General features: G+C 46.8%; 1 protein-coding gene across 1 annotated transcript in view; it reads left to right on the top strand.

Annotated features, from left to right (window-relative positions):
- ASTN2 (astrotactin 2) overlaps window positions 1-16,314 on the top strand; it is a 668,315-nt gene that overhangs the window by 172,714 nt on the left and 479,287 nt on the right. Inside the window, exon 3 of the mRNA XM_084821224.1 lies at window positions 814-963. Within this exon, the coding sequence (XP_084677350.1) occupies window positions 814-963 (150 nt within the window). The remainder of the gene's footprint in view (window positions 1-813; window positions 964-16,314) is intronic.

The following is a 16,314-nucleotide window of genomic DNA, read 5'->3' as shown; positions in this document are numbered from 1 at the left end:
CAATGGTGAAAGCCTAACTGTGCAAACATCTACTTGCTTCAAGCCCGTAGCAAGCCAGGCATGCACCCATACCCCCATGACCCGAATTCAGCATCAGTTCTGCATTGCAGTGGTGGCATTTTCTACTGCAAAGGGGTAATGGACCATCCAGATAGTGTGTTCTGGGGAAATGCTGTGGTTTCCTCCAGTGGTGAATGTCTGGGCTTTTCAAGGTTGGTAGAAATGACAACCAAGTATGGGTAGATAGGCTTTCACAGGAGCTTACACCATTTGTGTCCATGCTCAGGATCTCAGGGAAGGTGCTTATAGTGGAAGCTGGTGGGCATCTCTGTTCTCCTAAGCCAGAATCGTAAGAAGCTTTCAACTGGTGCAACAAAGCCAACTTGTGATCCAAGTGTGGTGACCCTGCAACTATCTGAGAAGGGCCCTGTTATGGTTTCTTTTTATTCGTGTTGCTGAGAATCCACACTGTTTGGTCACTCCCACTTAGCTTCTCCTGCCACTGGGAGTGACGAAAGAAACCAAAGAACCTCCATCTCTGGTTTGTTCACCATTATGTTTGAACTGGGATCTCTGGCTTGTAGCTCTCCCGAAAGACCAGAATCAAAAGTCCCTGCTCACAGTAAGGCTGAATTCTCAGCAGTTCTGTTATACCACGCCATAGAAATGTGGCCAGTGTTGTCTTCAGCTCCAGCTAACACAGGGTTGCATTGTGGGGGTAGATGAGTGGCTTCAGGGATGACTGAGCCATGTTCCATCTCCATATGGCTTTTCTAACCTTCCGCTCCCCTGTTGTCTCCCCACACCTTGTAGCTGCAGAGGTGACCCAAGAAACAGTGGAGTCCCTGATGCAGAAGTTCAAGGAGAGTTTCCGGACCAATACACCCATTGAGATAGGGCAGCTGCAGCCAGCACTACGAGGCTCATCAGTTGGAAGGCGAAAACGCAGGAACCGACCCCGAGGTAATGTGCTCCTTTTTGGAGTATTGACTCTCTTCCCCCCGCCCCACATCCTCCACCACCACTCACTGCACCAAGCGATATGAGTACTACAGCAGCTGAAGAATGCTGCATGCACTTGGCATGACATATACACACATCACACTTTACCTCTTGTCCTGTTCCAATGCAGGCAAGAGCCTTGGGCAAGGTGCAGATCGTCCTAGGAGCAGCAGCAAGAGAGCAGCGCGTTCAGTCCCAAGTTGTACACAGACGTTCTGAGGAAGGTTTGCAGGCAGAGGCAGAGGCGAGGTCAAGGCAGTCCAGGGGTGAATTCACCAGTGTCCATTTTAGCAAGTGTCAAGGCCAGTCGGGGGGTGGGGGGCTGTCCAAAAGCGTTGTCCAGATGGGTAGCTGAAAGTCTGGGAGCCTCTCAGATCGGGTGTCTTGAAAGCAAAGCCAAGGTTAAGGCGCTGTTGTTTGCAGCAGAAAGCTGGCATCGGTGAGGCTGAATTTATGGCTGGTCGTTAATCAGCACAGCTGGCTAATTAGGTCAGCACGCTGCTCTTAAGGGAGGCCCCACGCTGTGACTTCCTTTTGTTCTTTTGCTGCTCGTGTCTGATTCTACGCCGTTCAGAGGGATGGATCCCCCCCAGGGTCTGCTTCCAGCATTTGGGGAAGTCTGGGAACTGCTCAAGAGGGGCCAGGTTGCTTGTGTAATGTTTCCAGTGGAGGACTGTCAGCCAAGGCCTCCTGTTCCTTGCCGAGCTGTGGCTGTGGCCATTGTGCTGGCTCTCCCCCTCCTGCTCTCCCTCAGATGAAATGAATCCTCCTCCAGGTAGGGCATGACACCTCTTGGCTGCTGAAAGGGAACTACATGTGTTCCTATAAGACACTGTGTCCTGAATCCAGAACATGGGTTTGGTGGCCCCTACACTGAACAACAAAAATTGGGCAGTATACAAATGCAATAAATAATAATAACTAATAATAATAATACACCCCCATTTTTTATTTATTTATCACATTTCTATACCACCCAGTAGCCAAAGCTCTCTGGGCAGTTTACAAAGATTAAAACGTTTCAAAATACAATACACAGATGTTAAAAGCCAATTCCATAAAAAAAAAAACAACAACCATGGACAGAACAATATGCAAGAACAATGATACAAGATTAAAATTGGGGGACTGCTTCGCTCTTATTCTCAAAAGGATTCACAGATGTTAACTCCTTTAAAAATAGATAAGAGGAGTACTTGCTGCTACGGTAAGATAGTTCATGTTAATGTTTTGTGTCCCACCCATCTCTTTGTTCAGTCTGAACTCAAGGGTTTAGCTGTGCTTTCTGGGCAATAGCATTGCTTCTGGTATTCTGCCACAAATTTCGGCTATACAACAGGTTTTAGCAAGGAATCCCCATGCATTCGGACTCCATCATCCCCTTGCACAGGGACCTCAGTGCTTGGATGCACATTTTTTTTTTTTTTTACTAAATTTATTAAATTTATTAATCGCCCATCTGGCTGGTCACCCAGCCATTCTGGGCAATGTACAACAATAAAAATAGTTCAAAACAATAAAATTCAACATGAAAAACATCACATTTCTAAAATTACCCTAACCCACCCCAAATGCCTGCCTGAACAACCATGTTTTTAATGCGTTGTGGAAGCTCATTAAAGAGGGGGCATGGTGGAGTTCCCTAGAGAGGGAGTTCCACAGAGTGGGGCCACCACAAGAAAGGCCCTCTCCCTCTTCCTCATCAGCCTAGGTGTCCTGGCTGATGGGACAGAGAGAAGGCCATCCGAGGCTGATCTTGTTGAGCGGCCTCTCTGGTGTTGCTGGAGGCACTCCTTGAGATAGGGAGGGCTGGAACCGTATAGGGTTTTAAAGGTCATAGAATAGTAGTGTAGAATCATAGAATAGTAGGGTTGGAAGGGGCCTACAAGGCCATCCAGTCCAACCCCCTGCTCAATGCAGGAATCCAGGTCAGAGCATCCCTGACAGATGGCTGTCCAACCTTGTCTTGCACGCCTCCAGTGTGGGAGAGCCCACCACCTCCCAAGGTAATTGGTTCCATTGTCATATTGCTCTAACAGTCAGGACGTTTTTCCTGATGTTCAGCTGGAATCTGGCTTCCTGTCACTTGAGCCCATTATTCCGTGTCCTGCACTCTGGGATGATCAAGAAGAGAGCCTGGCCTTCCTCTCTGTGACAACCTTCCAAGTTCTTGAAGAGTGCTATCATATCCCCTCTCAGTCTTCTCTTCTCAAGGCTAAACATGCCCAGTTCTTTCAGTCTCTCCTCACAGGACTTTGTTTCCAGTCCCCTGATCATCTTTGCTGCCCTCCTCTGAACCCTCTGCAGTTTGTCTGCATCCTTCTTAAAGTGTGGTGCCCAGAACTGGACACAGCTCAAAGCCAACACCTTGAATTTGGCCTGGAAAACAGCCGGTAACCAGTGCAGCTCCTTCAGCACATAGAGTGGTGGATGCATTAAAGCACAGTCATTGGTCCATGTAGTTCAGGATTCTCTATACTGACTGGCTGCTGCTCTCTGGATTCCAGAAAAGGAGGTCTTCCCTAGCCCTACCTAGAGATTCCAGGGATTGAACCTGGGGCCTTCTGCATACAAAGTATCTGTCAAGGGCTCCTTGGAGGGCTCTCTCAGTCTAATCTAGTAGCCAAGTCCAGACACAGACAAAGGGATTCTTTTCAAAGCTTTATTCACCTTTTACAACTTAACAACTCTACAGGTAGCAACTAGATCTGAGCATCAGCATCCCTATGCCCTAAGTTGGAACAGTTGGTCCACGTTTGAAAGGCAATTACTGGCAGACCCCTGAATATAAGGACTAGGGAGAATCCCTCCCCTTTTCCCTTGGATCCTCTGGGCGCAACCGTTCTTTGAGCACCAACCGGGCACTACGCCTCCTTTCCGTGCCCTCCATTTGGCGCCGCTCTCTGCGTCTGCGCCGCGCATCCACCCAGTCTGCTATCTGTGCTGGGTCACTCCCTGGACTGCTTTCTAATCTAGGAATGTTGGTGGGAGGAATCTCTGTCAGCTGCGGGCCCTGGGAAAAAGGGGCGCGCTCCTCTCCCAGGAGCGACAGCTCTTCCTCCAAATCAGAACTACTCTGGGATTCTATGGGCTCAGTGTCCACCCTGACAGTATCTGCACTACCACTGAGCAACGACCCTTCAAGGCACCCTCCAGCCCTTCTCGCCTCTCACTAATGTGCCTAGACAATGAGCAACAAAATGTCTGAGGTCACTGAAAATCTTTTGGATCTCCATTACCGCAATCAAGCTCAGCGACGGGCTACAAAGTTGGCTCGTTGGAAGGCTTGTCTTACAAATGTTCACAAGGGGGAGTAACTACTTTGTACCTTCCTTATGGAGCCTGAGGGGGCTCTCTTATTGGTTGAGCAGCCCCTGCCACTCAGATGACATTCACTCCAAACCCCCCACCCTGCCCGGAAGTAAGTTATGTGAAGCCACTTAGAATGGTGCGATGTACACCCTCGTGGAGCGCTGCCCGGGCCAAAAGCAGGTCCTACAAAACTGTGTGTGAGCCACTCCTCCCTTCTCCTTCCATCATCATGGAGACAGGGCCCTGGAATCCTTGGATAAAGTTTCATTTGTGAAAAGACTTGCCAGGATGACCTTTCTTTCTTTTTTTCTTTGCAGTCATTCTCTTTCCCCAAGGTGTCTCTTGCATTGCTTTCCCTTTCCTCCATAGTCATTCCAGCATATGGCCCCATCCTGGTTGGTAGGTAAAAAAGATCTCCTCTCCTTCATTAGCAAGAATCCGTAATTCAACATCCAGAGCCTCCTGCCTGGGGCTGTTCCCATCTTGTTACTCCAGTGATCAATGCTGTCGTGGCTCAGAAGCTGTACAGTCGACTAGCAGACATGTCATGACTTAATGCGACTTGACTTCCTGCTCCTAATAACATCACCTCTCAACTTTTCCAGCTAACGAAGTTCACCTAACTTTTGGCATTAAGGATTTCAACTGGAGTTGAATACCACCAAAAATAGCAGCTATTTCACTGCCCTTCTCACAGTGTCCACTTTCACTCTTTGTTCCATTCAGGGCATTATTTCCCATGTAGATTACTCCATAAAGGAGATGTCCTGACTGACGTCCTCAGAGGTAGACATTGTCAGGACTGATTCTGGAGATAGTTAGCAGTTCAGATTCAGAAGGGGAACAGCCAGAACCAGGGGAGGCATCTTCCTGAGCGAGTTCAGATACGGATAGGCATGCTTCTCAGGATGCTAACACCCAGATGGCTGGGCCTGAAGCTCCCCATTTATTTATTTATTTATTTATTTATTTATGTATTACATTTATATCCCACCTTTTTTCCTCCTTATGGAACCCAAGTCGGTCTAGATAATCCTCCTCCTCTCCATTTTATCATCACCACAACCTTCTGAGGTAGGTTGGGCTGAGAGTCAGTGACGGGCCCAAAGTCACCCAGTGAGCTTCATGGCTGACTGGTGACTAGAACCTGGATCTCCCAATTCCCAGTCCAACACTCTAGCCACTATGTTGAGAACCCAGGAGGAGGAGGGTGCGGGGTGTGACCTGAAGGATGCTAGACTGCGTCACAGAGCTAAGAGGGAAAAGCTAGAGGCGGAGCTCAAACGTTCGACCCGGTTGGCGGTGCATGAGGGTCGACGTAGGGGAGCATCCCTGGAAGGGGGGGCATCCCTCCCTAAGTTATTCTAGCCAGCAAGTCTTGTTTCAAGCTGCTGGCAACATCGTAGCTCCCATTCGGATCCCCTGTTGTCATTTATTGTAGCCTGAAAGTCTTTGAGGATTTGTATCTGTAATGAACCTGTTGATAGCGAATTAAAGGCGTGAGACTGAAGCCTCTCTCCTTGTGTGTGTGCATGAGGAAGGAGGGAGCCAAGGGAACGTGACAGACATGTCCCTTAGCCCTTCCTCCCACCTTCTTTAAAATTAGAAATAGAATTACCACGTTAATTTATAGAGAAAACCATCTTCTGCCCCCAAACTGGAGAAGTTCAAAGTGGCTCATATCAATTAAAAACAAAATAACAACAACCCACAACAATGGAGGGGAGGGGAATGAAAACCACGTCAAAGCTGAAGAATTGAGAGCACTACTAAGGGCACAATCCTATGGCCTCTAGAAAGCAGCTAGACGGCCATCAGATTTTTCGGTTTCTGGGAACCGAGCTCAGAGCCAGAGCTCCGAGGTCGGTTCCCAGAAATCCGACTCCTTCCCCCCTCCCCTGCTGCCTTGTGGGTGGCACGGTGTGTCTCCGGCTCCACGCTCGTAAGAGCAGCACAGACTGGGGGGGGAAGGGGGGCGTTCCTGGGGGCGGAGAGTGGAGGGGGCGGAGGAATCGCCATTACAACGCTTCCTATGTGCTGTCCAGCCTCCCCCCGCCCCCTGCTCTGAGGCGCTCTGGCTAGACAACCGAAATTGGCCATCCAGCTGCAAATGCAGGGCGACCAGAGTGCAGAGGAGAAGATCTCCTCCGAGGTATGCTTGCCTTGCATTGGATAGTTGGTCGCCTCCCGAGTTCAGAGGCGGCCGAGTATCCCGATAACATTATGCCCTAAGAGTAAGACATTAAAAACAAGCACATAGTAATCAACCGACACACAGACAAAAAAGAAATGTAAACTCTAAATAGCTTTCTATGTTGAGAACGCTTTTCTGTGGGATACCCTTACCTTGGCAGGTGGTTCTTGATGTGTGAATTTTGAACTTTCTCCACGTTTTCTTCTGTGGTTCCTCAAATAAAAATGCAAGTGGTAAGTCCTGTAATGCATACATAAAGACACACACACACACACACATACATCTTAGAAGAGGGATTGGCTGGTTTTTTATGAACAAGTTCATGAACTTAGCGAACAACACAACATAAGCATTGTTAGCTCCAGATTGTGCACCTAGTCCATGTCCCACAGGAATATGGGAAGCTACCAAGTTGCAGGTCATTGGTTCATCTAGCTCAGTATCGTCTAAATCAGGGGTGGGGAACCTCATCCTCATGGGCCAAATCCAGCTCTCCTGGGACCCCTGTTCCCCCAACCGCTGATTTTTTGGTGGTTGGTTTCCTGGCTTTTGTGCAGTTTTTTCCCCCCATTCTAAAAATTTGAAATGCTTCTCCTAAGGCTTAGACACTGGAAGACAGAGCTTTAAACAAGAGCATGCTAGTAGTGTTTTGCATTTTGGCCCCATTCTTTTTGCCTTCAGCCGCACCTCCTTTGCCTTTGGCTCCATCCACTATTGGAATGTAGCCCATCAGAGCTTCTCCAAAACTGAATTTGGCCCACAGATTGAAATACGTTCTCCATCCCTGGTTGACTCTGACTGCTGGGGGCTCTCCAGTGTTTCAGGTCTTCCCCATCTTTACCTGGTGATGCCAGGGATTGAACCTGGGAATGTTTGCATGCAAAACAGGTGCACCACCATTGAGTTACAGCTCTCCTCATTCTTTCCAGACCAGTTACGTGACTGTTGCAATATTCATCCAGATTATGACCTGCCACACGATTCAGGTTTTTTGTTTGTTTGTTTAGGGCATGCATGTACTGTCCCTTCAGCTTGCTGAGATCAGGCCAATCCCACTGTTCTCTAAACTCAACAAGCAAACTTGCAAACTTAGGATCATAGAATCATAGAATAGTAGGGTTGGAAGGGGCCTACAAGGCCATCAAGTCCAACCCCTTCTCAATACTTCTGTGTACTCATGCAACAATCCGACCCCAGCTGATTTGAGGCAGAAGCTAAGGCCTCATTCATCCTGACCTTTACTCCTCAGGAAGACACAGCATTGGCTAGCCCAAATGAAGAGCATTGACCCTCCCAAATGGCTGGTCATATGGGATACCTTTGTCCCCTAGGGATGTACAAAAGTCACTTACCTTTTCAAAGGGTGACATTCGCGGTGGGGGGGAGGCGCTCTGTCCCTCCCCCCGAAATTCTCCTTGGCCGGCTCCGCTCCGTGGCAACTCCGCGGAGCTGCCAGCTGGGGCCACCTGCAGCCAGACATCTGGTCGCTGGGCAGCCTACACAGGGACGCAAATGGTGGCCGCTTTAGCTGCCACAATTTGCGCCCCTGTCTTTTGCCGTAATAGGCTACGTAAATATTTATGTAGCCTATCACAGCAAAAAAAAGGGAACGCAAATGGCAGCTGTCATAGCCGCTGCCATTTGCGTTCCCTTTTTTTTCCCTGTGATAGGCTACGTAAATACTTACGTAGCCTATCACGGCCTCTGCAGGGACGCAAATGGTGTCCCTGCGTTAGCCGTGATAGGCTACGTAAGTATTTACGTAGCCTATCATGGCTATAATGAAGAAGCGAATGGCGGCCGCAGATGCGGCCGCCATTCACAAAGCAGCATGAACGGCAGCAGGTAGGTGCCTTTCGCGGGGCGGGGGGGCAGGGGGCTTCATTCCGCCACGGATTTCGGGGGGCTGAATGCACTGGCATTCGGCCTCACCAAGATCCGTGGCGGAATTATCTGACATCCCTAGTGTCCCCTAATAAAATTCCATTGTGAAAGATCACCAAATCACTTTGTGCAGCCTTCCCTTCTACATGAGCCCAAATAGAGGGGAAATTGGATCTCCGTCATCATGGTGACAATGTCCCTAAGAGTGCTGTGCTGAAAATTTCTCCCGCATTTTTTTGACCATTCTTGTTCAATGGATGAGGAATTGCTTCCGAAAAGACATTCAAAGGTGAAGGAATTTTGGAGCAATTCGCTTGGGCTCGGTTTGGGTTTCTTGGGCTTACCTTACTTAGGAGGTTGCTGAGAAGTGAGCACAAGTGTCCTGTTTTTCACTATACAATCATCTCTCTGGCCCCTTGTGACCTCCTCAGCTTCCCACACTCCAATGAAACCCCAGTTTAAGGCACCATGAGGTAATTCCTCCCATGGGGCTTTTTCAGGCCAGGATACGCAGGCAGCCTGGGAGGCCAGCTGTGATTAGGTAAGCTCAAAAACACCACAAAAATAAATTTTAAAGCATCCTGAATGAGGCAGAACAATGGAAGCCTCGTTCATGGGGGGGCAGGGAACCTTTCAGGAAATGGGAGGACAGATTTTGGCAGAGCACTAACTCCCCCTCGTCCGTGAAGCTTGAGACAACACTGCCCACACGTACACATGTGTGCTACAAGCCTTCTCTGCCCATGAGAAATGGTTGAGAATCCCCCCCCCCAGAGAAATTTGGTGAAATTGTCTCCAAAATCTCTCTGCCCACAAGTAAGGTGGAGAATTTCAAGAGGCCATTTGTGCACAGCTCTAGTCCCTAACCCTGAGAAGATCATGAGAGACACAGATTAACTTCTCTGTAGAGTGGGGTGAGATTGGGGTTCCTGTCTTAATAGTTTTTCTGGGACTGGGTTCAGGGAGGGTGACATGGGAGAAAGCAACAGCTGTGGCATAATTCCAATGAACTGAGTGAAAATGGGCTCCTGAAATTCTCCACCCTATATGGGTAGTGAAAGTGTGTGTGTGTGTGTGTGTGTGTGTGTGTACAGTTTCACTAAATATTCTCCAGGGGAAGGAGAGGTTCATCCAAAGTTTCCTGGTGGTTCAGCTCACCATTAGAAGTGGCAGAGGTACAATTCCTTTATTTTCCTTTATTTGTAGTAGCAACTGCGGGCATGTCTACTCCAGCCTAAAATCCCACATTTAAAATGGGGCTTTCTGTTTCCATTTTAAATGCAGGATCACAACACTCTTTTTCCTTTTCCTCCTCCCCTTTCCCCCTCCTTCTCCCTGTATCTGAGTCTCCCATTAACTTTCATTGATCTCGCTCCTCCTCTTGCCACTTTTACCCTTTTCATGGAGAAAACTGAAGTGGAACACAGCGGGGTAATTTGACAGCGCATGATCTGCAATCTATTTAAAAACAGAACAAAGAGCATTTAGTGCAGGAGACGCCTTGGAGGGTCACAGCATCATATAAAGAGCCCGCAAAATCCATGAAGGAGCAATCTGAGTCGCAGGATAAAAGCTCCATGCGAAGAAAGCCTGTGTTGGAAAACTGGCCAACACAGACTTTTTTGTATCCTCCACAGACATTTTGCATCCTTCACAATGCCGAAGACCTAGCTTCCTTCCTGGCCGTTGTGTATGTGCGTGTGAAATATCAGCCAGCACAAAACCACCAAACACATATAAATAAGTTGGAGAATATTGGGCAAAACTGTCCCTCTTTTTCGGGCGGGAGAAGGAATATTAACAGAAATTTTATCAGAGAATCCGTTTTGAGAAATGTCAAGTCAGCTGTAGTGTTCGGCTTACTACATTGCCCTCCAGTAGTTATCCTGGGAGGTATCTTGTGCTGAAATATTCTCTGTCTGTGTTTGCTTCAGCTTGGCGCATTTGTACTCATCTTTTGTACTATGGTGGTTAGAAGCTGGAGGGAAGAGAAGCCTTTCATTCCCTTCTCTGTTTACTGTGTGTATTTTATTTTTATTTGCTTTTTATTATTATTTTGGTTTGTGTGTGGGGGGGTTATTGTTCATTTATTTATGAGGCTGAAATGTGATCCCCCTCTTTTTTCTTTTTCTTTCTCATCTGTGCACATTTTTCATGTAGTACAGGCCTGGAGAAACTTATTTTATTACTACTATTATTATGATAGCTTGGGCCATAAATTATTCACTTAGTGAGGAGAAAATACTCCTTCTCTTTAGCTGCTTTAAATTATTTAGTTTATTGCGTGTCTGCATATTCAGTCAAGATTTTTGCTGTGGCCATCCAGGTGTTGTTGGTTTTTTGGGTGGTGGTGGGGCGTGTGTGTCTATGGGGATGGACTAGGGAAGTTCCTGGAACCCCTACATTCTTTGCCCAAAGAGACCCTATTCAGATCTCTTGACTTCATTTGTTTGTTTGTTTATTTATTTATTTAAAACATTTCTATCCCACCCTATATCATTAGCATGTCAGGGCAGCATACAGATAAAATCAATTTAAACAGTATAAAACAATAAATAACTAAAAACCTAAAAACATATTTAACCATAAACAAGCTAATACCAGTTAAAATCTAAAACAATAAGTTAAAATAATGTGGTAGGGAATGCATTTAGCCCTCAATGGCTTTGGTAAAAAGCCATGTTTTTACTTGGCGCTGAAACGAGACCAATGTCTGCACCCATCGGGCCTCCAAGGGGAGGGCATTCCACAACCGGGGTGCCATAGCAGACAAGGCCCTCTCCCATGTATCATAGAATCATAGAATAGTAGGGCTGGAAGGGACCTATAAGACCATTGAGCCCAACCCCCTGCTCAATGCAGGAATCCAAGTCAGAGCATCCCTGACAGATGGTTGTCCAGCCTCATCTTGAATGCCTCCAGTATGGGGGAGCCTGCTGTCAGGAGCGCCCTAGCTGCCTCTTGCGGTCCCCTCCAATAGCCAACTCAGGACACAGACAACGAGGATTCTTTCCAAGGCTTTATTCCTTTATTACTTTATGACTCTTTCAGATACTAATCACTAGTGACTAAGCAAAGAACAGCACTGGGGAAAGATAGCAGAGTAGCCTAAGCTCCAGGTAAGGCAGTTGGTCCCCGTTTGAGGGGGAACCACGGGAAGACCCTGAACTTATGGGCTGTGGAGAGATCCTCCCTCTTTCCCTTGGGTCCTCGGGACGCGACCGTTGCTTGCATGCCAAATGAGTGCTATGCCTCCTTTCTGCGCCCTCCATCTGTCGTTGCTCCCTGCATCGGCGTCGAGTGTCCAGCAAGCCCCCCTCCAGTGCTCTCTCACTGCCAGGGTCACTATCTCTCCCAGGAATGCTGGCAGGAGGAATCTCTGCCAGCTGCTGTGCTTGTGAGAGATGAGCGAGCTCCTCTCCTGCAGATTGCTGTTCCTCCTCAGAATCAGAACTGCTCTGGGGCTCTATGGGCTCAGTTTCCACCCTGGCACCCACCACCTCCCTAAGTAATCGGTTCCATTGTCTTATTGCTCTAACAGTCAGGAAGTTTTTCCTGATGTTCAGCCGGAATCTGGCTTCCATAGTGTATGCCTCATACTGGTGGGACACAGAGGAGGGCCCCTCCAACAGATCTCAGTTCTTGGGCATGCATATCTAGCAGCTGCAGGGGACTCTGGTTTTGATCCAAGCAAGGGTGTTAGTAAAGGGTGTGTTTAACACTTGCCCTCTGTGCCGTTTCCTTAATCTAAATTACCTTGTGAGCAAACGTATCTTCGGTTTTTTCTCCCGATTGTTTTATTTGGGGGGGGGGGTCTTTTCTCTTCCCAGTGTGGTGTGTCATAGGGCAAAACCTATATTAGCACCCTTCCTCTCATTCCAGTCAGTGCGACCCAGGAGTCTATGCACCCTCTTCTAGGGTTGATTGTAACTATTTCATATCAACATTTTCCGTCCCCAGGATCTGCCTATTTGCTTGTCAGTTACATTTATAGCCCACCCTTCTGCCAAGGCATTTAGGGTGGTGTGGCATTAGGGATGCTGGAGAAATTGAAGATGGACTGAAATGAGCTCGGATTCCTAAGAATCCAGCCTGTGGAATCTGCTGCAGAGCGACCCCCTCAAGCTGCACAGAGTCTGTGGATTTTATTTTTTACTTCCTCAAAATTTACACATATAAATTCATAGGAAAATATGTACGTTTCTGCTGAGGAAACGTTGAATGGAATGGGGGGCAATACACTAGAAGTTACGTACTGAGGAAAATTATGTACTTACATAAATACTTGCGTAAGTATTTGCGTATTTTCTGCATTACGGGGGGGGGAGTTGCATCCGTCTGTGGGCAGACGACGGAACAAAAGGCACCTGGCAATCCGCGAAACACAGATGGAGCATATTTTACATAGTTCATACATCTCTATGTGGCATATTGTTCTCACCCTCCCCCCTTTTATCTGCACAATAGCCTTGTGACATAGGTGAAGCTGAGAGATAGTGACTGGCCCCAAGTCACTCGGTGAGCTCATGTCATGTACATATGTAAGCTTTGGGGATATTTCAGTGATGGGCAAACCCTCACAACAAATGCTAGGCAAATGCAGGATGCACCTTAAAATCGCCACCACCTTTTGTACAAAATGGAGGCCATTGTAGAGTATTTGGACAACGCACACATTACTTATATGCAGCCAACTATATTAGGCGTAGGGCTGGTTCAGACATTTCCCACTAAAGAAACACATTTGCACGACCCTTAGGTGCATACATTCCCTTTCCTCTCTCCTTACATGGCTGCAAGAAGTAGATTGAAAACTTTTGCTTTCACATTTAAGCAAACCACAGGTCCCTGTTTGGCCTGAACACTTGACAACTATTGTTAGCAGTATGGTTTGATCCTGGCTTGTTCTAGTAAACCATCGTTTAAATAAACCACAGTTCCCTGAGTCTGGACAAAAAGGGGCAGTGTGGCTTGTTTAGAAGCAGGAGTGGAAGCTCACAGCTTCTTCCTTGCAGCTGCACAAAAGCGGGGAGGAGATGGGAGTGGGTAGAACATCTGGTGATCAGAGTTCAAGGAGAGGTGGATGATTTTGCCATATACGTGAGGGGACCAAGCTGATACAATGGAAGTCCTGGGGATATTGTAGAAGTCCAAGCGAGAAATGACGGGCCAAAGTTTTGGGGGAGAGGGCATAGAGGAAGGGCCTGATTTTTGCAGTGTTGTAAAGGAAGAAGATATACGACTTGGCTATAGGCTGAATATAGGGAACAAAGGTGGGAGGAATCAGAAATAAAGCCATGGCTACATAGCTTTTCAACAGGATGGATGGTAACCTTGCCAACGGATGAGAAAAGCATACAGGAAGAGACTGGTTTGCAAGGAAGGATGAAATGTTTGGTCTTGGACATACTGAGCTTCACAGCGGCAAAGCATCCAAGCACAAATATCAGTCCGAGAAGCAGGGTCAGAGTTAGGCTGATAGTTCGGGGGGGGGGGGTGGAAGAGAGAATTAGTTTGAGAGCTTGGTATGTACAGGTGGCACTGACAGTTGTGGGATTTAATGAGGTCATGCAGGGCCAGTGTGTAGAGAGAGAAGAGGAGAGGACCAAGGACCAATACTTGAGAGAGCCCAAATGAGGACAAGCATTCACCTATAGAAACAACGAATGATGAGCCAGGTAGGAAAAAAGAACAATCTGAGGATGAAATCACAGAGACATACAGTATAGATGGAGTCAGGCAGGAGAGTTGCATCAGGTGTATTAAAGGCAGCAGAAAGGTCAAGATGTATGAGGATTAAATAGAGGGATTGAGGATATTGCAGTGATGAGGTTATCAGTGATTTTTGTGAGGGCAGAGGTTATCAGTGAGGGCACTGAGGGCAGAGGTTGTCAGTGAGGGCACTGAGGGCAGAGGTTGTCAGTGAGGGCACTGAGGGCAGAGGTTATCAGTGATCTTTGTGAGGGCAGCTTCAGAGGTGGAAACCACATTGAAGGGAGTCAAGAGCAGACTTGGAGAAAAACCATTATATATTATACATTATATATGTTCTTTCTGTATATATAGGCCTGTGCTTTGTTGCTTCGCATTGCATTTTATCCTTTTAGCTGTTGTAATCTGCCTAAAGAGCATTTTTTATTGGGTAGATTAAAAGTAGAATGAATAAACGAAATAAATAAATAAACCAAGGGAGTGGGAATAAGCAGCGCACTCCTGGAGTTTGGAGGTGAATGGCAGGAGAAAGATAGGGTGGTAGGTGGAAGGAGTGGAGACGATGGCATTCTGAGAATAAGGGAGACAGTGATATGTTTGAATTGATCTTGACAATACAGGGAACTTTGTCTGACTGGTGATGGCTTTCCAGGGATTGAGGCAGGGGAGTTTTCATCATCCCTTACCTGCTCCTTTTAGCTGGAGTTACCTGAACCCGAGACCTTCTGCATGGAAGACCTATGATCTGTCAATGACTCACGGTCCTTCCATTTCATGCAGGCAATCTGTTTGCCACAAGACACCTCAGCCCATTTTAAGGTGTTTACCCTTGATAGCCACAATACATCTGTTTGTCTTTAAGGTGCCACGAAACACCCTCCCCTTCCCCTCGCTTTCCAGCCAAGGTAAACAGGAAAAAAAAAATCACTGCCTTCCTTTTAAAACTCTTTCCAGCTTTCTCCTCTGCTTGTTCTTCAGTGCTTCTCCCATTTGGAATGTTCTCTTTTTCACGGCTCATGGTTAATTGCCCCTCTGTTGCTCTAGCGGTTGGAACTGTATTGAACATTAAGGTTAAATGATGATATCATAACTTAGTATGTTTGCATTTTACATCCAGTTGAAAACACAAACCCTTCGCCTCATTAATCCTTCACAATCCCATTTTTTCTTCTTCTTTTTTACTCTTCCTAAATGGAATTGTCCATTTGGGATGCATTTATTGTCTCCTAACAGCCGCATGACAGTTACGCCAACGGAATTCGCATCCAACGTTGATACTATGCAGTGACAACCTGCCTTTGATGGATGTGTGTGTAATTATTTTCACAGTGCTATTTAATTAATGCTGAAACCCCTCAGAATCTTGGTCCCCTTGTAGGATTTGGCAGATGGTCAACGTAAAAACAAAAAAAAAAATCTCCTTTCAGTTAGAAAGAGGAAGTGAACTGTTCAAGGCAGACAGGCTGTGAAAAGATCTCCACAAAGACACACCAATCTGATTTGCACATAACACTAACCCATAGTTTATTTAACTCATGGTTAACCCATGATTTGTTACCCTAGCTAGGGTTTGTTTGGCGGATGATTGAACAAACCATGAGGTTTCTCAATCCCTGGGTTGCTTGTTTCCCTCTTCAGTCATCCAATCCCTCCCTGAATTCCAAATTCCTTTGTGGTGCTGTAGTACCAGCATGTAGAGTGGTGTTTTTAACCACTCTTTCCTGCTGCTTCTGTAGCCTGGTGAAACAACCCATGACTAACCCATGGTTCTGTGTTTACATGCAATGACAACCCATGGTTTAAACAACCCAGTATTCAAAACCCAACAATAAATCATGGTTGCCTTTCTGGGTTATTTGTGGCTAACAAACCATGGTTTGTTTGTGTGGCTGGGTTTGTAGAACACAACAACCCAGAATTCAACCAGCCATGAATTAAATAAACCATGGGTTAGTATTATGTGTTAACTGGGTCACAGTGCACACACACCCCTCCCTTAACTGTGTTCAAAATGTTGTTTATTGCTTTCATGATGTTGAGGTGTTCCTAACTGCTGTGGGAAAAGTTATTTCCCTCACCTAAACAATATCTAAAAACAAAACTGGAATGATGAAGAAGAAGAAAAAGGGGAATCCTTGCTGTTTTGCAGAGTTGTTTGACTTTATTTTGTTTTCCTGTTGTCTTCCTTCAAAAGTAAAGTCTCAAGCCCC

The sequence above is a fragment of the Heloderma suspectum genome, chromosome 14 (assembly GCF_057233095.1).
Source record: "Heloderma suspectum isolate Gila_16-S chromosome 14, 16-S_ref, whole genome shotgun sequence".
In the NCBI taxonomy this organism is placed as follows: Eukaryota; Metazoa; Chordata; class Lepidosauria; order Squamata; family Helodermatidae; genus Heloderma; species Heloderma suspectum.
The sequence above is the reverse complement of the archived record's forward strand: the minus strand, read 5'-3'. Positions and strand labels throughout refer to the sequence as shown.